The sequence below is a fragment of the Phoenix dactylifera genome, chromosome 15, assembly GCF_009389715.1.
Source record: "Phoenix dactylifera cultivar Barhee BC4 chromosome 15, palm_55x_up_171113_PBpolish2nd_filt_p, whole genome shotgun sequence".
Classification (NCBI taxonomy): domain Eukaryota; kingdom Viridiplantae; phylum Streptophyta; class Magnoliopsida; order Arecales; family Arecaceae; genus Phoenix; species Phoenix dactylifera.
The window spans coordinates 9,564,401-9,588,859 of NC_052406.1; the positions used below are offsets into that span (position 1 = coordinate 9,564,401).

General features: G+C 38.0%; 2 protein-coding genes across 2 annotated transcripts; both read right to left on the reverse strand.

The window, feature by feature from the left end:
• Positions 1-162: 162 nt before the first annotated feature.
• LOC103705799 (protein NRT1/ PTR FAMILY 8.3-like) lies at positions 163-4,939 on the reverse strand. Its single transcript, XM_008789657.4, has 5 exons — positions 4,827-4,939; positions 3,837-3,942; positions 3,465-3,682; positions 2,636-3,192; positions 163-1,246 (listed from the first exon to the last, which is right to left on the reverse strand). The coding sequence occupies exons 1-5, from the start codon at positions 4,869-4,871 to the stop codon at positions 424-426; spliced, it is 1,749 nt and encodes a 582-aa protein (XP_008787879.2). The 5' UTR covers positions 4,872-4,939; the 3' UTR covers positions 163-423.
• A 3,745-nt stretch (positions 4,940-8,684) lies between these two features.
• On the reverse strand, positions 8,685-15,120 carry LOC103705800 (protein NRT1/ PTR FAMILY 8.3-like). Its single transcript, XM_008789658.4, has 5 exons — positions 14,794-15,120; positions 12,127-12,229; positions 11,824-12,041; positions 11,061-11,617; positions 8,685-9,685 (listed from the first exon to the last, which is right to left on the reverse strand). Exons 1-5 carry the CDS (start codon positions 14,848-14,850, stop codon positions 8,863-8,865), a joined length of 1,758 nt encoding a protein of 585 aa, XP_008787880.1. The 5' UTR covers positions 14,851-15,120; the 3' UTR covers positions 8,685-8,862.
• Between the last annotated feature and the right edge of the window lie 9,339 nt (positions 15,121-24,459).

Consider the following 24,459-nt stretch of genomic DNA (forward strand, 5'->3'; position numbering starts at 1 on the left):
ATCACACCCTCCCCGTATCAAACAACTAAGCAAAGGAATTGTAGTTGCAGTTTCCGATGCAAGGCAAACTGACACTTGCATAAAGAAATATAGTATTTTTAGTTGCATTTGCATCCAGAAATATGGGCATTTATAAATGCAGGCAACCAAATAGCTCCTACGTAAAAATGCAAGAATGAACTATTTGTTGCATTGGAATTGTGTACAACCAGGTGGCATAAAAATACATAGTTCTCTCTGAAAATACGATTCAATAAACACAATTTTTTCCTTTAAGGAAGATACAATTTTACAGGCATCAAAGCCTGAAATCTGCAGGCAGGAGTTTCCCATTGAACACTGCAAGCGTCCACAAAATACATTGGAATAGCCGACACCAGCCAATGAATACAGTATCCAAGCCATCGCTGCAATCAAACCAACTCAGGAAGCTCTCTTGCATTTGTATCTCATGGCACAGTAAACAAAAACGAATAGATTTAAGAAGCTGAGTCCAGCTACTAGCCAGAAGAAGCGATCAAGATGGCCTTCATTTAAGTTATCAGGAATCCATCCAGGTCTTCCTCCTTGAGTTGTTATTGAGGTAACGACAGTCAGAATGAGTGAGCTTAGGTAGCTCCCAGCTGAAACTGTAAGAAGGGCAAAAGCACTACAAAGACTCCGCATTGCATCTGGGGACTGGTCATAGAAAAACTCAACCTGCCCAATACAAGTAAATACTTCACCAGCACCTACAAGGAAATACTGAGGTATCTGCCAAAGAATACTCAATGGCACTGCAACCTTCTGATGTATTAAATCTTCAGATTCTGCAATTTCTAAACGCTTGGTCTCTACCAATGCGGCAGCGGCCATTGCAAGCATGGACAAGAATAGACCAATTCCAATTCGTTGCAGCTCTGAAAAGCCTCTTTCCTTGCCAGTGAACCTCCTTGCTAGTGGTACAAGCACTCTGTCATAGACTGGAACCCAAATGATAACGCTGATAACATCAAATGTTGATAGGGAGGCAGGAGGAATATTAAAGGAACCAATGTGGTTGTCTAGGACCATCCCTTGCTCCAAAAACATGGAGGAGTTTTGTGCATATACCGCGGAGAACACTATGCTAGTGGCCCAAATAGGGAACATTCTGACCAGTATCTTGAGTTCCTCCACCTGAGTGACAGTGCAAAGCCTCCATGGATCGGAGAAATTTTCATGTTTTACATTAAGATTTGACACGACGGCAGCCTTGTCAAGGAATCTGTGCAGATTTAAAGGGAAATCATAAGGAATTGGAAATGAAAAACTCAAATCACTTTAAATAGAGAAAAATTCCTCATACAAGGTGACATAAAGCAAATCATGAACATGGTTACTCAATTTGCTGCCTGTCATTTAGGAACATAGCAAGAAATCTCATCTTTTTGAATATAACACGATTTTTCAACTAAATTTTGTAAATTATTTAAACATTTCAATACTTCATGTTTAACACGATATTGTTCCAATATCATAATTATTTAAAGCGTCTATATCATGATATTACCAAGCTAAATGGTTAAAAAAACAAGTTATCCATGTATGCTTGATACTTAGTAGACGTATTCCACTTTAGGGCCGTTATATAATAGATATTATATGAAAGGCTCTATAAATACCAAATATTAAGAAATAATTGGCACACCTTTAGCAATAAATCAATATGCCATCTTCATTTTTTTTTCCTAGAGATATTTATGATAACAATGGATTTCTTTTAATAAAATCTCCTGAGAATATTTGTTGTTGTTATAAAGTGGAAATAGGCATGGGCATTGTTGCTACGCATGTAAGCAATGATTGATATATGATAATCTATGTTTTATCGATCCTAAAATTCATACCATGCCCTCAAGATATTGGAATGGTACAAGGATGTATAGTTTGGACCCACGGCTCAATTATTCCAAACAGACTCATCTCTATCCAAGAGTTCAGGGCCCTTCTCCATTTTTTTAATTATTTTCTAATATTAAAGTGGTCAAATCCACAAATTGGCAATACATCGATGTTCTGCACTGAATCAAACACCTACTATGTGGAAATGCCAAATTATGAATTTTCCCATATTACCAGCAATATATGTGTTACACTCATAGTTTACTGTTATTGTGCTAAAAATTGTTACATGATACATTCTTTATGGACTCCTATCTCTTTCCATGGTGGAGCATGCCAAATGCTAGCATGATACAGCTTGACTGAAATGAATGCATAGATGATACCGTAGTCCTTCATTTTAAATGAATCAAGAGATGCCAACCTAAAAGAAGCTATGAGACATCCCACTCTATCATTGATATTTTATGGATATCATCAACTGATTCTAGCAATGGAAGTATCATGGTAACATGGAAATTTCACACAAAGATTAGGCAGCTGACATTTAAATTCCTATTGCCCCTCTTAGTGGAAGCCTTCTAGTGGCAATCCAGAAAAGAGCAACAAGAAAGCTCCATATGGTGTAACCTTTCTATTCTTTTTTGCTTGAGTTTCTCGTGTTATGGTAACACAAAATCTAGCACTTCAAGCTCTACATGCACATATTGCATAAAATCTAAGTATATAATAACAGAAAAAATGTAGCACAAAGAGGAATTTAGAGAGGTACGTGAGTTCAGCGGTGTGCTCCAGTTTCCGGCTTCCTTCTATTGCCGAGGTTTTCCCGGATAGTTCGTAGAGAAGAGAGCTATCATGGGGCAACTCTACGTTCCACTTACGAACAAATGCAACAATCACCTGGCACACTCTTACAATAGGGCTTCCTCCAGGTTTCTGAAATCTATAAATTTTCGAGCCTACGAAGAAACTTCCAATAGCTAATCCCATGAAAAAAGTAGGAATGGCAAAGCCCAAGCCCCAACCGCAATTGTCTTGTACCCACACAAGAAAAGTGCCTGATACAAAAGCACCAATGTTGATACAGAAATAAAACCAATTGAAGAAAGAGCCCTTTTTAGTTCTCTCCACTGGATCAGTATCATCAAACTGGTCAGCTCCAAAGGACGAAACACAAGGTTTGATGCCACCAGCCCCTAATGCGATCATATAGAGACCAAAAAAGAACATGACATACTGAGCTGAGCTTGCTTCTGGGCAAACAAACCCTACACATGCAGGAGGCTTAAAAGCAGGAACTGATGCTGAAAGAGTCAGTGTGACCATTCCCTTTAGTACAAAGCATATAATTTGTCAATTAGGAAAATGTGGTCGAGAAAAGCAAAGGCAACACAACAGCAGAAATATAAAAAACAATTAGGAACCTTGAAACAGAAAACAGAGGCAAGAAAATTTAAAAACAGAAACATATGCCTCCACAACCATTAACAATAACCAAAGAAAATGCCATCAGTTGCATAAAGTGATGATCTTGAATTCGGTAAGCCTCCAATTCGTCTAGCACAAAATCAATAAGAGAATCAAATACTTCACATACTTACCATGAGGTATACAGTTGAGAAACTTGCAATCGTCCAGTATTTTCCCCAGTATGAATCTGCTAAAACAGCTCCAATTAGGGGTGTAAGATAGCAAGTGCCTTGCCAAGTTGAAACATTTCTTGCTGCAGTGACATTTCCTTCATGTAGCTTTGTTGTAAGATAAGTGACAAGATTTTTTGATATTCCATAGTAGGCTAACCGTTCACAGCATTCAGTACCTAACATTGTGGAACATAGTCATCTTTTATAAGATTTTATAACTAATAAGAAGGGACAAAGATCTGTAAATATGTACATGGTATATAGACTTGTTTACTTAGGATTTTACATGATCAATAAAGAAGGCATAAAGATCAGTAGATATGTTACTACCTAGAATAAAAGAGCATGCTCTCCAGTTGCCTGTCCTGTGCTTCAAGATAGGATTTCCTTTGATGTCAACTGATCCATCCCCTGTGTATGGTCCATTACTTCCATTCTACAACTCCAAAATAATAACAAAATCAATTTCCTAGAAACAGTACACTTATCTGATTCTTCCATAAAGTGTTAAAGGGACTTATACCAAAGTCCATATCCCATATTATAAATGGTTAAATTTTGAAAGGATCTATTCAAAGGGATGTTGGAACTTCGGTTGCAATATCTGGGAGGGAGCTGTGAGGGTGTCCTTAATGAAATTTGGCTAGGCTCTCTGATCCTAAGTTTTCCTTAAAAAAAAGGGGGAAAAACCGAAACTTCTGTTGCAATATGCCATCTCTCATCTATGAGTCATGCCCATTATTACTATTACCAAATTTGCTTAACAACCACTCAGGAACAAGTTCTTTAGCCCTCTAATAAGCAAATAAAAAGAATACACAATCATCCCCTTAAGTAACACGATTCTCTTCGATATCAAATAAGATCTTGCATCAAACACTGTTTTACAAGGATCCACTTCCCAAAGTTTTACAATTTGAAGATTAGAATTGCAGTAACAATTATAAAAATTTCAACTTGAGAAATCCCGAGATAAAAGCTGCACACTTCCCAACAACAAATGGGCAAATTCTTCTACAAACCGAATTTTCGTTCTGTTATCATTTCAAGGCTCCAATTAAGACCAATCTCCGGTGCCGCATCTCGATTTCGACATTATTCCACCTCAAATCACATCCCAAATAGGAAAACCTCATGGTCTTGAATCCAGTGAGATTGAGATTAAAACCATTTCAAATGCTCCCAAGGTTAAAAGCAATAATAAGAAAAGAACAAAAAATATTGATTCATGGTAATTATGGAACAGCATCATATAAAGCTACTCGAAAAGTTATTCCCCCCTCAAAAAACGAAAGCAAGTAATTTTAAGTAACGAGAGACCTCCGAGATAAGCCCTTCCAACAGCGATCGCTCCTCGTCCTCCATGGATCGAAACCAAAAGCCCTAATGGCGTCCCGAAACGAACCGTCTCCCTCTATCAAAAACGCGGGTCAAGAAAACGGAAGTAGGTAGATTCAGCACGTGACTTATTCGAGAGAAAACTGTATTTGATGGACGGTTGTGATCCCATCAATCAGTGAAATATATAAATTTAATTTAAAATTTTATATATGTGAGCTAAAAAATACATTTCACTTTACTAATTAAAGATCAGTTTAAATAGGTGCTGGTTCCTCACTAATTCAATTTGTTTGAAATATATGCTCTATTTTTTTAAAAAAATTAATATTGATCCAAAATGTTATATGCTATGATTTTCACTCAACATAGTATTAACATATCGATCGCTGATATTTTATTAATCTCTAGAAGCTACATAATTCTAATCAATTATAGTTTCATCAAATGCTAGTGCAATACAAATGGCAAGAGCCTTCGGTAGATGCTTAATCCAAGATCAATAGATTCAACCATTGTGAATACATTTGAATTGAAGAAGACTACTTGCAGTGAAGCTAACTGATTGCTTTGGGTCCATTGAAGCAACCCAAAAAAGAGAGAAAAAAGTCACAAAGAATACATGAAAAGAATCAAATTGCTATACTGGAATCATAAGAACTAGGAGATGGAATTACAACTCTATAAATTACCATTCAATGGTTGAGAATTACAACTTGCTTCTCCCTCCCCCCCTTGTAAATACCATCATCCTTTAGATTCTTACCTCTGTAAGTTATGTAACACTCTTCAATAAAATTGGGGATGTGCTTGTTCCTCGAAAAAAAAGAATCGCAGCATGCTAAGGCTACATCCGTCTAGAATTAGCTGATTAATCCAGGTTCATAACATGGAATTGTTCAGAACCAGAACATTTTTGGTGGTAGAACACTACTAGCTAGATAGATATATGTGATAGAATCACAAGAAGTATTCCTTCCATACATTTTATCAGAATGACTTATAAGAGCCCATGTATAAACCATGAATTAATAGCAAATCATTTGCCATACTATCCACCATGTCGCATAGCACATACTCTCTTTCAAATTCAATTCCTCTTCTGTCAAAACTATCTTGCATGAATATATAGGACGGGCTATATTTCAACCTTGATGTTTTTGGATCCTCCTACGATAGACATTGAGGAATGAGGACGTGTGCATGAAAATTTAATAATATTATGAGATAAAATATATTTTGTGCAATGAAAATGTTATTTTTGAAAAATATTTTTCATTGACAAAAAAACACTAACAAATCTAAAATACCACCAACATAATTATAATTTTAAATCTCTGAAAATCTCCGAGTTTGTTTGACAGTGGAAATCTACTATTGTCCTTAATCCAGGTTGTCTAAATAGAAGTGATATAAGCGAAAAAGAGACTACTGTACTCATGCTATATTCAAGCTTGATTCAAAAGAAGTAATGATAAAAGGAATGATTCTGAGCCCCATCGTTCACAGTGTTGGGTGCTATGGTTCTACCCCTTTTCTTTCGACTACATCGAATCCAAAGAAAAAGGTATGGTAGAATCACCGAGTCATCTAGCACCGTCCCCTACCTCAATTCTATAATCATGAGTTGGAATGAAGAATGAAGAGTGCCCCTCTTTTTCTTCCCTAAATCTTGGATTTGCCCCTTAACTATAGATTAGTTCCACCAAATGAGAAACTCAATTCCATGAATCCCAAGTTTTCAATTCCATGAAAAAGGTATGGTAGAATCGTTGAGTCATCTAGCACGGTCCCCGACCTCAATTTTATAATCATGAGTTTGAATGAAGAATGAAGAGTGCCCCTCTTTTCTTCCCTAAATCTTGGATTTGCCCCTTAACTATAGATTAGTTCCACCAGATGAGAAACTCAATTCCATGAATCCCAAGATGGATAAGTTTGACGGCTTAGCAGCAGTAGGGAAGATTTTGTTATAATATACCATAACTGATGTACGCTAGTTTTAAATAGGATTGAAACCACCATTGTTTTAGCCCCTATGCTATGATTGAATGTTTTCGGTCCCATTTGGCAGAGCTTTTGGTAGTACAAAAAGTACTTTCCGATCATCCAAAAGTACTTTTGAATGGAATAGGGGTATTGAATAAAAAAATCGAAAAATTGTTTAGCTTTGTAGAAAGCTGAAAACATCTACTTGGAAGAAGCTCCAAAATACTTTTAGCATGCATCGAAAAACTATTTTAGATTTATAAAATTTTTTTAGACTAAAATATCCATCATAAAATTATATAATTACAGAATATGTCTCTTCATATCATAATGCACAAAAAAAGAAATATGCGGGAGACCCAATAAATAAGAAACTTTAATCAAAATATTATATTATACTATAAATATAAGATTATATTACATTATATCATAATGTATTGATATGTTATGTTATATAATATCAAATTATGTTATATTAATATGCTATAGTATACAATATTATATTAACTATATTAGAATAATATTATATTACATTATAGTAATATTATACTATATCATATATTTATGTATTGATATATATTATATTTTATTTTACTCTGTTATATAATACTATGCAATGTCTTTTATAATCATTTTATCATACCAGAAGTACTTTCTCAGTTTGCTTGCCAAACACATATTAAAATTCCACAATACTTTAGAAATGTAGTTACTAAATAACAAATAGCTTTTTATAAAAACTCTACTTCAAAAAACTCTACTGCCAGCAGCTTTGCCAAATGGGGCTTTCCGATAGAACTAGTAGAAAATTCTGTCATAATACACTGTAACTATTGTTTTAGCCCCTATCTTATGATTGAATGCCTTCCAATGGAACTAGTGGAAGATTTTGTCATAATATACTGTAACTGATGTGTACTTACACTACTGCCCTTCTAGGTAATGTGTAGCCGAAAGCCTAGTCAGAGTGACAGATTTAACTAATGGTAAACATTAGCTTTTGTTGGATTGAAAGAATTAAAAGAAGAAAAAAAATCTCAATCATCAAGTCATCACCTTCCATCAAACACATTTTATAGACCTAGTCATTGCTTTGCACAATGCCAGAGTGCTAGCTATAGTGAACAAAAAGAGACATTTCCACCATGCCTTGCGTAAATGCTAGTTTGGCTTATTAACCCTACAACTTGTTTAGCATTTAAAAAAAAAAACACTGCTTCCTATGCCAATTATCAGCATCCCTATGCAATATTGAAAACTAAAAGACTACACCAAACTGGCAAGGCTTCTGACATCATTTACAACAGAAGGTTTAAATATGCACACAAAAATAATGGCAGCAGTCAGATTTCTATGCTCACATCCAGAAGATGGTATCACCTTACTGCTAAGTGCACACTTTTGAATAATCATCCATCAAACCTCCCTGTATACATTTTTGTTGTGTCACCTTGAATCTTGGTGCTAGATGGCTTTCTGTGTCTCCAAAATAAGATTTGAAGGCTCACAAGCATGACCATTAACAATTTACAGGGGGTCACACAGCCTTCTTCTGACTTGTCGACATGACTAAACCTCAGTTACCACAACCATGAATTCCACGAGTAACTAAAGGAAAGAAGTTTCAGCTAACCTTTCTAGGTATACACTGAAAGAGGCGTCATGCAAGAAAAAATACATCAACTTATTAGCCAATACAATTATTAGCCCAATTGGTTAGCACCCCTCCCTGAAAGAGAAGATGACGTGTAAGCCCTCACGCAGGGTAAAATCAAAAGGCTTGCCCATGGAGGAGGTCCAGTATTCAACATACTGGGTATTTGCTCAAACAAAACACACACACACCCATACAAAAAAAAAAAAACACCAATTTTATATAATGATACAATTGTCCCAGTCTAAAGCATCATATAGGGGGAATATTTTACATGGTTAAAAATGGGACTGCATATATTGTGGATGACGCAACATTTGTGCACATTCGAGCATGCTCTGAAATTTCTTAAAGTCAACAGAACATAGATGGAATTCAAGAAGCCCTCTTGCTTTTGTACCTCTTGGCACAGTAAACATAGACCAGAAGGTTTAGAAAACTGAGCCCAGCTAGAAGCCAGAAGAAGTAATCGAGATGCCCTTCATTTAAGTTATCAGGAATCCATCCAGTCTTTCCTCCTCGGGTCGTTACAGATGTTATAATGGTCAGAATAAAAGAACTTAGGTAGTTACCCAGTGCGGTTATGAGAAGTGACAGTGCACTGCAGAGACTTCTCATGGCATCTGGAGACTGATCATAGAAAAACTCGAGCTGCCCAATGAATGTGAATACTTCCGCTAGTCCAACCAAGGAATATTGAGGTATCTGCCAGAAAATGCTCAATGGAACTGCCACCTTTTGGTGCTCCAAATGCTCAGCCTTTGCAATGCTCAAACGCTTTATCTCCAGCAGCGCTGCTGCTGCCATTGCTAGAATAGATATGAGCAGGCCAATACCCATCCTCTGTAGTTCTGAAAAGCCTTTATCCTTGCCTGTGAATCTCCTTGCTATTGGCACAAAAATCCTGTCATAGACTGGAACCCATATTATAACACTGATCACATCAAATGTAGATAGAGATGCAGGAGGAATGGTGAATGAACCAATTGTAGTATCAAGAACCATCCCTTGTTCGACAAACATGGTAGAGATCTGTGCATAAACAGCGGAGAACACAATGGTGGTGGCCCAGATAGGGAACATGCGCACCAATATCTTCAGTTCTTCCACCTGAGTGACTGTGCAGAGCCTCCATGGATTAAAGAAGCTTTCGGTCTTCTCATCAAACTCTGAAACAGTAGCAGCCTTGTCGAGAAATCTGCAGTAGATGTTCATCAATATTGCACAGTTCAACATGCAGCATATGAAGAAAAGTGAAATTATTGTACCATTTGAAGGCAAAAAAAAAAGATAGCCACTTCCTGAAAATAAAAATTTACAAGATTCATCATGTCCAACAGTTTATATAATCATTATATTTTTACTGAAAATAACGATCCGTGTTTCAAAGTTCATTTTGATTCAATGAAAACATAAAAGGAAAGAAGTTTTGTATTAAATTTTAGCTGACATAAATCACATAATGACAAATGGTTGTTCAGCACATCCCATTAAAGTAAATCTAGTAATAAACCTATTCAGGATCAGGTTATATGTAATAGTAGAATATTACTTGTATATGAAGTGAAAATATAGCTACCAAAAATTTGCTTCTTTCAGCTGAGAACTTATATATTTTATAATCTCTCGAACCAAGAAATAGAAACTTGCGATGCAAAATCCTTTAGAAAATAGCAAGACTGAAATATTTAACAATTTTGTAAATCCTATCAACAATATACTTGGGAAAATTATTTTGTCAGTCTTTTGAAGTGTTTTCAACAACTCCTGCTTTCAACAACTCCTCCTACAGTTCATGATCTAATTTTACAATTCACTTTCTCCTATGATTTAGGAATCAATTAATTCTCTTGAACACTGACCGTTATTGATAGCTTATAAATTCTAAAAAGGATTGGACATTGTTTCATCAAGTAGGGATAATAATGAAACAAAAAGGGGAAAAAAAAAGAGAAAAAACAAGAATATACAATATTTATGTGGTTTGGTCTATTAATCTACATCCATGGGCAGAGATGATACAAATGTTTCACTATAGAAAACTAAAGATTGCGGAATACAAGGTTTTCTCTCTAACCCTAGCTCCCAATACACCCAATCTCTAGAACACTCAATTGTTATCCTTTTTTAGGATATATATATATATATATATATATATATATATATATATATATATATATATATATATATATATGAATATGAAATAGAGTAAGTCAATTTGGACCCGCTTCACTTGCTCTGTGCTTTGGGAAAAAGGTCCCTTTTTGCTTTTCTGGTGCTTGTAAACTCAAGACATACTCAACAGATACAAAATGCAAGAACCTCCTAGTGCATGATTCCAAACCAAATTTTTATATGCAAGGATCTCTAGACAAGGTTCTAATAGCCCTTTATAAATCTAGGGATGTACATCCTGCCTGACTCAGGGATACCTTAAGGAGCTGATGTAAGATGTATAACATAACATGGCCAGAAAGCTCTTATAATGTATTTTAAGAACAGAATGTGCAGCTTAAACCTTAATTTAAAAATCAATTACTGTAAAAAAACTTTTGAGGAGTTGAGAAATGTACATAAGCTCATTGCTGTGCTCCAGTTTTCGACTCCCTTCAATTGCTGAGGCCTTAGCAGTTAGTTCGTATAGGAGAGAACTGTCATGCGGAACCTCTACCTTCCACTTGCGAAGAGAAGCCACGACCACCTGGCACATTCTTGTAATAGGGCTTCCTCCTGGTCTCTGAAATCTATAAAGTGAGGTGCCTGAGAAAAAGCTTATAATGGCTAGGCCCATAAACAAAGTAGGAATACCAAAGCCCAAGCCCCAGCCACAATTGTCTTGCACCCAGACAAGAAAACTGCTGGATATAAGAGCACCAATGTTGATAGAAAAATAAAACCAATTAAAGAATGATGCCTTCTTCACTCTCTCTTTTGGATCAGTATCATCAAATTGGTCAGCTCCAAAGGAGGAAACACAAGGTTTAATTCCACCAGTCCCTAATGCAATCAGATAGAGACCAAGGAAGAAAACAGCATATTGAGCTGCACTTGCTCCTGGGCAAACAGGTCCTACACAGGATGGAGGCTTAAAAGCAGGAACTGAAGCTGAAAGGGTCAGTGTACCCATCCCCTACATTCAGAAAAATAGCATCATTCATCTACCAATTGAAGAATGTTGGTGGAATGCATGTAAAGCAGATCATGTGCACTCAAGCACAATCCAGAGCTAAAAAAAATTGGATCACAAATCAAATAATAGAACATATAGCCAATCAGGATTTTGCACTCGCTAACTCAAACCGAGAAAAAGAGAGAGAGGGAATCGGTTATACTTACAAGAAAATATATTGTAGAGAATACTGCAATTGTCCAGTACCTTCCCCAATATGCATCAGCCAATATAGCTCCAATCAGGGGGGTCAGGTAGCAGGTTCCTTGCCAAGTTGTGACATTTCTTGCAGCAGAAGCATTTCCCTCATGTAGGTTTTTTGTGAGGTAAGAGACAAGATTAGCTGATATTCCATAGTAGGCTAAACGCTCACAACATTCATTCCCTGTAATTGGGTGCTCAATCATAAGCAATGACAACATATATAGCTGATACATAATAAGCTGAACAGTTTCAGATAGTGTTACAACCTAGAATGAAAGGGCATGCCCTCCAGTTGCCTGTGCAATCTTTTAAGACAGGATTTCCATGAATATCAACTGATCCATCTCCAGTATATGGTCCATTTTCATTCTACAAATCAAAGGTCAGACATCAACCATGTGGATATTATCTTTGTAGAAAAATAATCAGATACGGGAATAATTATGAATTTTAAAAGCATAATGAAGAGCTTAAAATTAGACTTTATACAATTTTGACTTTATGAGTTGTCTTGAACCTTATATTCAGAGAGTAATATCAACACTGCACCTCATGCTCAGATTTTGCAGTTTGCAAGACAAATGTTTATATCTACAAGAATTATTGACAATGATCTTTTCCCAGTGATCGATGTTGGAAAAAAGCATTAATATAGTTACTTGAAAAGCAGCTAATGTGAGTAGCATTAGGTAACTGATTGCCTAATTAATTTACCTTTCTATCCAAGGGATATCAGTCTGGTGTTATTTGAGTTGAATTATATCAATCTATCGTTCAAACTTATAATAAAATAAGTTGCATATGAATGCCTTCAACATTCAATCTGCAAGATGATCACTGGGTCCGCTAAAAGGTTCCTCACAATTACTCTGCCAAGTCATTCTCTTACAAAGTTGTAGTCAATCTTCACAAGTACCCAGAACCATTCTGATCATTGGTTTTGCAGATATGATCCTATAAATAATCATAATTGAATGCAACAAGGATGTTTCCATCTATATGGGTTCAGATTTGTCAATCCTTCTTGGTTATATGCTCACACCAAAGGTTGAATCCTTGATCAATGGAAACTTTTTCAAATTATTTCTTGAAACTTCCATTCAGGTTTATGTAGGTATCTTTTCCTACTTTAAGACCTTTCACACATATTTGATTCTAGTTCTTACAAGAGACTCTTCTGGTCTTCATTACACATGACCATACCACCTGAATATGTCTTTCAACACCATATCTCACCCCAATTCAACTCTCAAGCTTCCATTAAATTACTTACTTTCAATACATTTATTTCTAAGTGCTTCCACCTTTAACTAAAAAATCAACATCGCTTGCTTTTACTACTATAAATCATGTGACCTTTGCTTATATTATGCCTCTTAATATGCAGATAATTAAGTATACTCAAAAGTTGCAGGAAAAAAATACAGAAAACTTGTACGAAATATTACACTTAACTCAGGCACAATCAAATCCTGATTGCAACACCTTGGCAATGAATCATGAAGAAACAGGTTTACATCCTACACAAACCAATGCAAACAAACAAATCACATCAATTTCGCCAGCTAGATTGCATGTTAATTAGTATTGCACTACCAGTGGCACCTAATTTCCAAAATGTTTAAAAGATCAGGACTTTCACATTATTCTATCTTAACTTAAATTTTCTGATATCTGAGTATGATCTTGCCCTGCATCTGCAAACTATAACAGATTGGTCCAAATCCATTCATCTACTTAGGAAAGTTATAGGAGTTGCTTTAAAGCTGTCCATTCTGTACTGAAGTCACTGATGTCTGAGCTCTGAAACATTGTCAGCTTCTAAATGCTTCCTTTTTCTTTTCTATTTTGGAAAAGAATACCTAGGAATGTCGATAGGAATGCATACCTGAATATTTTACCCGTTCCCAAACCAAACGGGACGGTCTTAACCAAAATTAAATGAGGATGGTTTCAGTGATGGGTTTAAAAATTAAAAACCATTTGGTTTCGATTTCGTATATGGTTTTAGTGATTCCTTGACCCGAAATCAAACCTAATGCTGAGCCTAACACTGAACTTAAAACCTAACTCCGAGAATACCCGATATTGAATACCCTTAATACCATTTATATTAAGTGTAAATCCAAATTACTAACTTCATGAGAATAGTTGTGTTATCATTTTTGGATATATTTATTAGATGAGTTGGTATAAATTATATTATGAAAAATAAAGATGATATCTTTAATTTATATGAAAGTTTTGAAATGAATAAAAGAAAAGTTAATCGGTTTTCGGTTTTTTGATTTCGGTTTCAGTTTTACGATTTTTTTGTGGTGGCCATTATGGTTTTTATTCAAAAATCGTTCAGTTTCGGTTTCATGGGGTGCCAGTGGATTTCAGTTTTGGTTTTTTCACTAATCACACCGAATCTGCCTCTTTGATATCCCAAAAAATAGCCCGAACATTACAAACGCAGAAACCTGATCGATCAAACAATTAGCCGAGCAAATATATATAACAAATAAAAAGAACCAATCAGGATCATCAAGCACAAATAAAGTTCATTTTTTTTTCAGTGACCTCAGACTACAGGCAAACAAATCACGCCATACCGAAGTCGGAGATGTTGATGTAACCAAGTCCATTATGATTCACCGTAATCCAAAACCAATTAATAGCTAGAAATATGGACTTAGTCCAATCTTGATCTTAAAAAAATTAATAGCTCAAAATCACAACTCATCAAACAAGGTTTAAGTTGTCCCCAAATCTCCATCAGAAGGATCATAACACAATGAAGCAGTCATACATATAGAAATCCATTGAGGAACTTCCAGTATTTAGGACCCCTGAATCCAGAAGCAAATGCAAGGTGATGCCTTGGACCACTTTCCCATCAATTCGAGCGGAAAAATAAGAATTTAAAGCCAAAAAAGAGATAGAAAAACCTCTGTCAAGAGCCCGTCTTCCAATAGGGATCTCTGTTCCTCCTCCTGAGAGCCCATGGATCGAAACCAGAGAGAGAGAGAGAGAGATGTTGGGGAGGATAGGGGGAGGCGTGGGAGAGGGGATAGAAGGAATCCCGATTTGGGATGAATCTACTTCAACGACGATGAGGTAATTATAGACGGGACAGCGATGGGAATCTTCAAAGGCCACGCCATCGCCCTCCAAATTGGCTTCCAACCGGTACAAAAGATATTTTAAAAATCAATCACTTTCTCTCTCTCTCTCAACGGCGCCTCACATCCAACGAGTACGAATAAAGCAAGAAAATAGAACAAGCGCTTCCTGGTCTTCTCTTCCAAACTAAAACCTTCTTTCATCCGGGAGCACAAGTGTTGTGAGGCCTGGGGCCCATTTTTCGCGTGTGTGTTTGGGGTCTGATATCAAGTTATTTTCTATTATTTTATGAGGACTTTTCAAGATCCAAGACGATAAAAGAATCAACAAGGCCATGAAAAATATTTATCATTCTAATGAAAAAAATAATTATAAAAATATTTATATAAAGATGCCAATTAATTTAACTGGTAAAAATCATTCGATGTTTATATCAATGATGAGGACTTAAATCCTGGCTCTTATGTGTTTTGACTCGAGCTTTGTCTTATCCTGGTTCTAGGGGGAAAAAAAAAATATTCACGGGTCAGTAAGCAACAAAGAATGGTAATCCAAGTTGATATTGTTAGAAATACGTCATGCGAACCTCGAACCCATGACTTTCTCTTCTACGGATTCGAAAAAAAATAGCTTGTTTCCTTCATAATAATAGACTAGCAGATACACCTAACTTCCAATTGGTCAGAAGTCAAACAAAACATTTATGCCACCGGGCTGCTCCATGGATACAAAGATGTCCTTTCGCCGTGTGGCAGAGGGGATTTGTGTAATTTTCTTTCTTTTGGTAAAATAGGGAGGTAAGACTTTTATTTATAGTGTTAAAGTAACAGTGACAAAATCCTTACTAAAAGCCTACCCCAATACAGAGATCAGCATTAAAGTGCACAAGGTGGACCTCTGACTGTAAGTAGAGCATTGTAACAACGTAGCACAAGTAGATGACAGGGACAGATACGTAAAGATGAAAGGTAAAGATTGGTACAGTGATATAATAAGCCCATAGTAAATCAACCTCTGCAGCCAGTAAGAAAGCCAGAGGTCTAAAGCTGCCACAGGAGGATAACAGAAGTGTTGAGAATCCAGATGAAACCAGTTGCTGAATGACTGAAACGACCACAAAATTGCATTGAATATTATAACATAAGCAGAAGAACACATGATCTTGTAGTGAGTGTGGCAATGAAGGATAGCAACTTGGTGCATCATGCAGGGACTGTAATCAAAGATAACTGCATTGGGATGCTCATTGGCTGCTAAAGATTCCAGATGATAACAATTAAGGCCCACACATCCATAGCAAAAAAGCAAGGAGCAATGAGCATAAATAGAATAAACCAGCAAAATGATTGTCCACTGTTGTAAGTAAAATCCAAGAGAACCCACAATGCATACACTGTCATTATAGGCAACAGCCATGCAGAGATGCAGAGTGTTTCCATGGCCCAGTATGCATCCTGATGGGAGAAAGGGTGGCTGAGATATCCACTTAGCAGGCACTGAAGCAAAGTCCCGATAACTTGAAGGAGTGAGAACAGTATAGGTCTGGGAACCGATACAAAGTGCATCATCCTGAAAGAAGTGCTCCCAAAGAGCAACTATGCCAAAAAGAATTCAGAACTATAATGCCTCAAATGTAACCAGCACATAGCAGCACCTAAAATAGGATACACACTATCCCAGAACACACATAGTTGGCCCTGATAAAAATCATCAGACACCTACCCTGCTCCTAGCAAACAGTGTTCAACCTTATGATACAAAGGACAGCCCACCTGAAAGACAGAAAAGAGAGCAGAAGAACAACATAGATAATTTTAAGTAAGAAGCAACTTACATATGCATAATGAGAGTAATAGTCATCCTCTTGTTCGATTAAAAGATGCATTCCTGCAATCAGCCTTTAAGATAACAGCCAACTGAGGAGGTAAAAGATCAGAAAACTGAACATCACAATCCCTTGCTAAAGCCAAATGTGCCATGAAATCCAGCTGCTTGATTACCTTTTCGATGATAAGGATGAGATCCCGTACAGTGGCACCTGGTTTTGATCCACCTGTGAATGTCATGCAACAAAGACAGATTATGACGTCTAACAGAGGATGGGTGAGATATCCATTTGACCACAGTGAAAGAATCCCCTTCGAACCATAACTTCTGCGCCTGAAACTCTGTAATAGCAACATAAATTCCCAACCAAGCAGCAACTAATTCAGCGTATGGCACGGATGAGGTAAGTTGTCATTTGTGTAATTGATGGGAATTGGTGCAATAAAGAGGGAGTGGAAGATGCCCACAAAAACCAAATGTATCAATATGAAACATGTAGCTAATTGAGCACCATATAGTTTTTTGTTGGATTAAACAGGGGAGCAAATGAAAGAAACTAAAATTGTCGATCATCAAGTTGTTTTCTGGATTAACTCCTTGCTCTGCAAGATGCCAACTCATAGCATCCCTAAGCATCAGTTTGCAATAGTGAAGACTAGAAGAATTCACCATAATGACAAGACTTTTCAAAGTAATTTGCATCCCAAAATTTGATATCTGACCATCAATACCAGCAGCAGTTGAGATTTCTATGCCTGTGATAAGACGATAGCATTGCGTTACTGCTGAGCGCACCCTACTGAATAATTCTTCAAGCTTACCTGTATAAATCTTTGCTGCCTTACCTATTGATGGCTGGGGGAGGGCTGGACGTTACTCTTAATGCTATATGATGCTTTGGTCTTTTCCAGGCTGAAAAGAGTTTTTGTGCAGTTTTGAAGATGATCAGCGATCCTCTGCTACTTTGAATTAATCCTAGGGATATCCATAAGCTTTCAAAAGAGCTCTATCTCCTCAATCTCCTCAACTGGATGCAGATGCCGAAATGCGCAGTGTGGCTTAGGCTTTCTTTTAGGTGGTGGTAAACCTACAAAGAAAGCTTGGATGGTGCGTCTACAAAGATTTTGAAAGCAAACTTGCAACTTGAAAACCCAAGTATCTTCCCTTTGGTGGAAGGCTTACTTCGATTAATTTGGTCACCATTTCTCTCCCACTCTACTTCGTATCTCTGCTCAAGCTCCCAGATTGGGTTAGCAGGAGAATTGATCGGTATCAGAGATCCTTCCTTTGGACATATTCATCAAACTCCCATGAGCTCTCTGTGAGGTCAATTGGAAGACCGTCTGCTTACAGAAGGAAGAAGGAGGTTTAGGTGCTAAAGATATCAACTAGTTCAACAATTCCCTTCTTGCTAACCGGGTTGGCGATTCCTCACAAAAGGGTCGGATATTTGGACAAGGTAAATTGAGCTAGCTTATCATAGAAAAAAATTAAATTGTTCAAATCTTAGAAGCCTTCACGGAGATGCTCTTCTAGCCTTTTAGACTAGGAAGGGTCAGGGAACAATGTTCTGGAAGGACAACTGGTTAAGCGATGCATCTCTACACGTGATGTTCCCTTCTCTCTACTCTCTTAGCCGAAAGAAGAATAGATTTGTGGCGGAGTTCTTCAATGCTTGAACCATGACTTGGATGATCAGCTTGCCACAAAATCTCTCTTCCTTCATCTCTGATTGCTTCGGTTTCTCTAAACTGGAAGGAAGATCGAGCTGTATGGAAATTGGGCAGCAAAGCAACCTTCACCACAGCTTCCTACTATCAATTCCTCAACACCTGAGGGATCAAATGTAGATCTCCATCATCCCTTTGGAACCTCAGCGAGACTTAGAAAGTGAAATTTTCTCTCTGGTTGTATTGGAAGAGAAAGAAAAGGTTAAACCTTCGGGATGTTTTGGGCAAGAAACTAGGGAGACATCTGGGCGGGTGTGTACTTTGCCAAGTCAACGTACCTCCGAATCTATAGATCACCTGCTCTCAAGCTGCAATTTCTTCGCAGCCATTTGGGAGGACACCTGCCTCTTACTTGGAGTTTTGCCCAGCCATTTCAGAGCTCAGCTTTCATCTTTAGTCTTCAAAAAGTTTCAGACCTCTGCATGTGGACTTATGACAGCGAAGTTTCAGAGCTCTTCTCCTTACCGTTGCAAGCTCATCCAGCTAACTCATCAGCCTTCCTTTTTGGTGTGGTGCTCTCTTCTATCTTGTTTTAAAGCTTCTGTTTTCTTACCAGTTTGTTTTAAATCCCACGTTATAGTCCATGGTTGCACTATAACGAGGTTAGTCCAAACCATATATGATCCACCATACAATGAATTTATCTCAATTTCAATGCATCTTTATTCATATAATTATATTCTCAACATCTGATACATATAATAACCACATAAATATATCTGTATAGAAAATCATATAAAAGCATATCATCATATACCAAACTAATACAAAACTCACGATAAAATCCAACGATACAAACCAATAAACACACACACACACATATATATATATATATATGGTGATTCAAGTACATGGATTCTTACCTCTATCAAAAATTGATTAAACATAATGACCACTGACCCACTTCAGGGTCTACAAGCTGGAGTGCATAGTACCCCAATCATATGACTCTCCCTCTACAAAATTAAACTCGATTATCAAAAGAAAGTCAAATAGTGGACTAGTAACCTAAACAGTTTATTGGCGTCCACCAAAGGTCCTTCACCAGGTCCCCCAAGACCCTATTACCATCTTCCTAGGTCAACTAGAGAGAGACACCAAGAGAGAGAAAATAGAGAGAGGAGAGAGAAAGAAGAGAGTGTCTCTCTTCTTTCTTCTCAAAATAGGGGAGAGCTCGTCTCTCTCTTTTCTCGTTGGATCAGAAGGGGCGGCAACCTTGGTGGCCAGCCCCGACGACGGTGGCTAAGGTGGCCCATCGGTCGCTGCCTTGCCGGCGATGGTGGCCGGCCGGCATAAAGAAGAAGAGAAGAAGATCCCAAAAAGGGTGGAGGATGATCCATGGCAACTTGGCCCGAACCATGGCTAACTTCCTAACTGACAGCCACACATTTTCAGGGGTCCTAGACAGCAGCGAAACCCGACCGAATCCGGCAGTTGGGGGCAGTGAAACGTGGAACAATAATGTCGAAAAAGGGCACCCCTATTTCGGAAGGTATTCTGTTAATTTGCTGGCTTAAATCAACGTGAACGAAGGCCAAGACGGTAAAGAAAAAGAGAAGAGGATGAAGGATTCTTACCTCAGATCAGCGATGCCTCCGGCGGCTCTATCCAGAGAAGAATCAAGGAAGAAAGCCCGAAAAGAGAACTTGGAATCGGCAGCTATTCTCGATGATTTCAGTAAAGAAAATCCAAGGAGAAGGACGAGAATTAAATAGCTGAGATCCTAGAGTTCGAGTCGAACTCGGATTGCTCTCGGGAGGTCTTTGACTCTGTCGGAATCGGAGGAGGAAGAGTCTTCTTCTTCGCCTACATCGTACCATTGTGCACGATCGGGCTGGGTCTGGCCTATTCGGGCTGGCCCACAAGCCCACAAAAATTGGGTTGGGCGCATTCGGGCTGGGCTTGACCGCTCCGGGCCAGCCCACAAGCCCAAAAATCTAGGTTATTACGTATGGTATTCCGTATCTCCATAATAAGTTTCGGAGGCTCACATGTACAAACATCGGGTAACAGTTTACAGGGAATTACACTGCCTAGTTTCCGTATGTCAACACTCAACGTCTAAAGCTCAGCCACCACAAGCATGAACTGGAACAACCCAGGACCTCACTCAAAATGGCTAGCCAGAAGGTATTATTTGGGTTCCTTGATCTTGTATAAGTACCCAAGATCTACCCAACGAATAACCAATGTGGGACTAAACACAAGCCCGCATGGGTCCTCACATACTCCCCCTATTCAAGTCCTGACGTCCTCGTCAGACTAAGAGTTCCAATCCATTTGAATCTAATAACAAATACCACGATCAGCCCGTGGTCAGCTCCAATAGATCTGTGCTGCAGTGTCCCCTAGTCCACATAGGTTATGGGCCGGGTCCGCTCTGATATCATTTGTAACAACCCAGGACCTCACCCAAAATGGCTAGCCGGAAGGTATTATTTGGGTTCCTTGATCCTGTATAAGTATCCAAGATCTACCCAACGAATAACCAATGTGGGACTAAACATACGTCCACACGGGTCCTCACATGAACTGTGCAGGTAGCACCCGAGGAAAAAAGTTTCTATTAACTCTTGTGGTGTACGCACCAATAGAAGCGTCATGAAATAAAAAAAAATTATGTTGACTCATTAATTAGGAACGATACTCAAGCCCAAGGACCACGTAGAACTGTGAATGGCACAACATTTGTCCAAGTTTGAGCATGTTCTGAAATTGCTATAAACCAAATTGGAATTCAGCAAGTCATCTTGCTTCTGTACATCAAGGCACAGCGAACATAAATCAGAGGGTTCAAGGAACTGAACCCAGCTGGAAGCCAGGAGAAGCAATCAAGAAGCCCTCCATTTAAGCTATCATGAATCCATCCGGGCCTCCTCGGGTTGTTATAGGCGTAACAACTGCCAGAATTAAAGAACTTGGATAATTCCTCATTGCAGTTGTGAAAAGTGAGAGTTTGCTGCAGAGACTTCTTATGTCATCAGGAGACTGGTGAGAGGAAAACTCAAGCTGCCCGGTTAATGTGAATACTTCTGCTGCTCCCACCAAGAAATACAGAGGTACCTGCCACAATATGCTCAATGGAACTGCCACCTTTTGGTGCTCCAAGTGCTCAGCCGTTGCAATGTTCAAACACTGCGTCTCCTCCGGTGATTGGCTAGATCCAATGTGACGTCAGCGATACGTGCGGATACCACCCCTTGCTTCCAGACATCTGGGCTATGGCGATGTGACCTTTCAGGCCAGACACGTGTACAGAGAGGCCAAAGGGGTTGCGGACTGGGTGGCGTTGTATGTGGCCAACCACTTCGGAGATGCCCTTTGAGTCGAAAAGAGGGAGCTGCCTAGAGCGCGCTGGAATTTGTTGTCTTTTAATCTTTTGGATATGTCCGTACTAGAATGGTATGAATCATCTATTTGAGCCAAAAAAAAAAAAAAAACACTTGGTCTCCAACAGTGCTGCTGCTGGCATTGCTCATAGAGATATGTATAGGCCAATACCCATCCTCTGCAGTTCCGAGAAGTTCTTTCCTTGCCAGGGAACCTCCTTGGTATTGGCATTACAATCCTATCATAGATCGGAACCCATATGGTAACACTGATCGCATCAAAGGGAGCTAGAGATGCTGGCGGAATGGTGAATGAACATCGTTCACTCGAAAAAGAACTTAATGATGGTCCCATCCACCCTAAAACCCACAGCAGACATGGCTTAGTTAGGACAAAACAGATTTAAAAGATCTACTTTTAGTCCCTTCATGCATGATAGCTTCCTCCAGCGGACATCTGGCTTTATTTAATCTTCCCCTGCCTTATGTCTCTCAACACTACCGACAGATTAACAAAACTAAGGAGCACTTTGTTTCCTATAAAGTGTTGGCAATTTGACCAATATTTTGGGCAACTAAGAAGACTTATATCCAGAAAAGTTGAGTGATTCATTTCCTCCCAACAAATAAAACCTATTTGCATGGAGCAACTGCAAACCCCATCACATCATGCATTATTCTTATAATACTCTATATCTTATCCCCTTGCAGAATTGCAAGCCATTGTGTGTAGAAAACCAACCTCGAATTAGTAGTTCTTATCCTTAGAGAGGCCAACAGAGGATGACATCCAACGAACTCTGTACCTTGAGGTTATATACAACGTCTGCCACTTTTTAGATAGGGTTGTCAATGCCCTAAACAGGACCACTCTGGTGGATATACTTAATACTAGTTGCTAAAATTGGAAGTTAATGACAGAAAGGTAGATAGGAGTCTTTTTTGATGGACTTTAATTTCATGACAACTATGGTGAGCTCCTAAACATGGATGGATTGCATTATACTGTTTGGTTGACCCCCTAATTGTTTTATGTTCAATGTCATACACCACTAGAAAATAAAGGTTTTTGCTCGGTTTAGTTCACCGTTTTGCTTAAAATAAATAAATAAAAACATTTTCTACCAAAAACTTTATTTGCTAGAGTTGTTTTGCCCAACAAGCTGAACTGACCAAGTTGTTATAAACAAATGGTTCATTCATCACAACAGTACTAGTGGGGGGGAAAGCCCAAACAAGGATTCCACACGGTTCTTGAACACATATTGTAAGAGAAGTTGATCTTTAGTGATTAGGAGGCAATGCAGATGGAACCAGAAGTTACGACATCAACACCTCATTACGCAAAAAACTGAAAAAACAATAAAACTAAGTATTCAAATTGCCAAAGTAAATTCAAAATGCAATGAACTATGCTAGGAGTGAAGAGATCACTGAATTTTTCAGTTTATCGAATAGATTAGGAAGAAAATGGTAGATTGATTAATTGTTGGTAGTTGATGTGTGGCTTATGAAGACCAAAGGTGGCACTGGTGTACAGCCAAGAAACCTGTGAATTCATATGGATAGCCAGCGTGAGACCTTGACTACCAAAGGATATTTCAATAAATAGCAGGTCGTTTACCAAAAAAAAAAGAAGCAAAGGCAGGTTAGTTGATCCTATGCTAATAGAAAATTTTGAAAAAAAATGTATAAAAATTAATTAGGATCTTTCAAACTCTTTTTAAATTCTTTCTGAGCCGTGGACTCTACTACTATTGTGAAAAAGCAATGGAATCATGAAGCCTGACATATGAAGGTTCTGTTTCTCATCAGATTACCTTTTGGTGTTGTGCACCATGTATACAATGAGAATTTAAGAATTGCTTGGTGCTACTTAAACATAAGAAAGTAAACAAGGGAGTGTGATGCTGATGGTTGAGGATTTTGAGAATGGTTCTGTACTTCAATAATAACTTTTCTTTGCCTACAACTAGCAACCTTAATCCGAGCTAGAAAATTTGAGAATAATCGATCGATGCATTGGATCAGAATTGGCACCAACGATGGCGGTCACTGATTTAACAATCCAATGTTTGAAATATTGACAACTGGACTGATCTCATCTAGCGTCATACTTGCAATATGTAATGCATATCAAGGTTGATCGTTCCGCCTAACTTACAAATGGCGCAGCTTCATCATTTTGTTTCTTACTATCATTATCTTTAGGCTAAAGATCATCGCGTTTCTCCCATGTGGATTTTCCTTTGATTACACGCATACCATATTCATAAAATACCCCATGATTCATTGTTTTCCATGGAATTGGATTGCGAATTGGTGCGATAAGCGTCAGCAACCACTAACTTTTGCCACATATTGCTATATTGAGTAGTCTGCAAGAATTCATTCTTTCTTCCCCAATGTTATTTCTAGTGAAGACTGTCATCAGTCTATACTTGTTGCTTTCGATAAGATTGTGACTGGTTGTTCTAATCACCTTTACTTCTCAACTTCCATTTTGTTTATCAGCATTTGTGCCGAACAAGATGGTTTGCTAATTTCCAAGGCTTCTTGATTTGAATTGCTTAATATCCACAAACATAAGTATAGGTATCTTCTC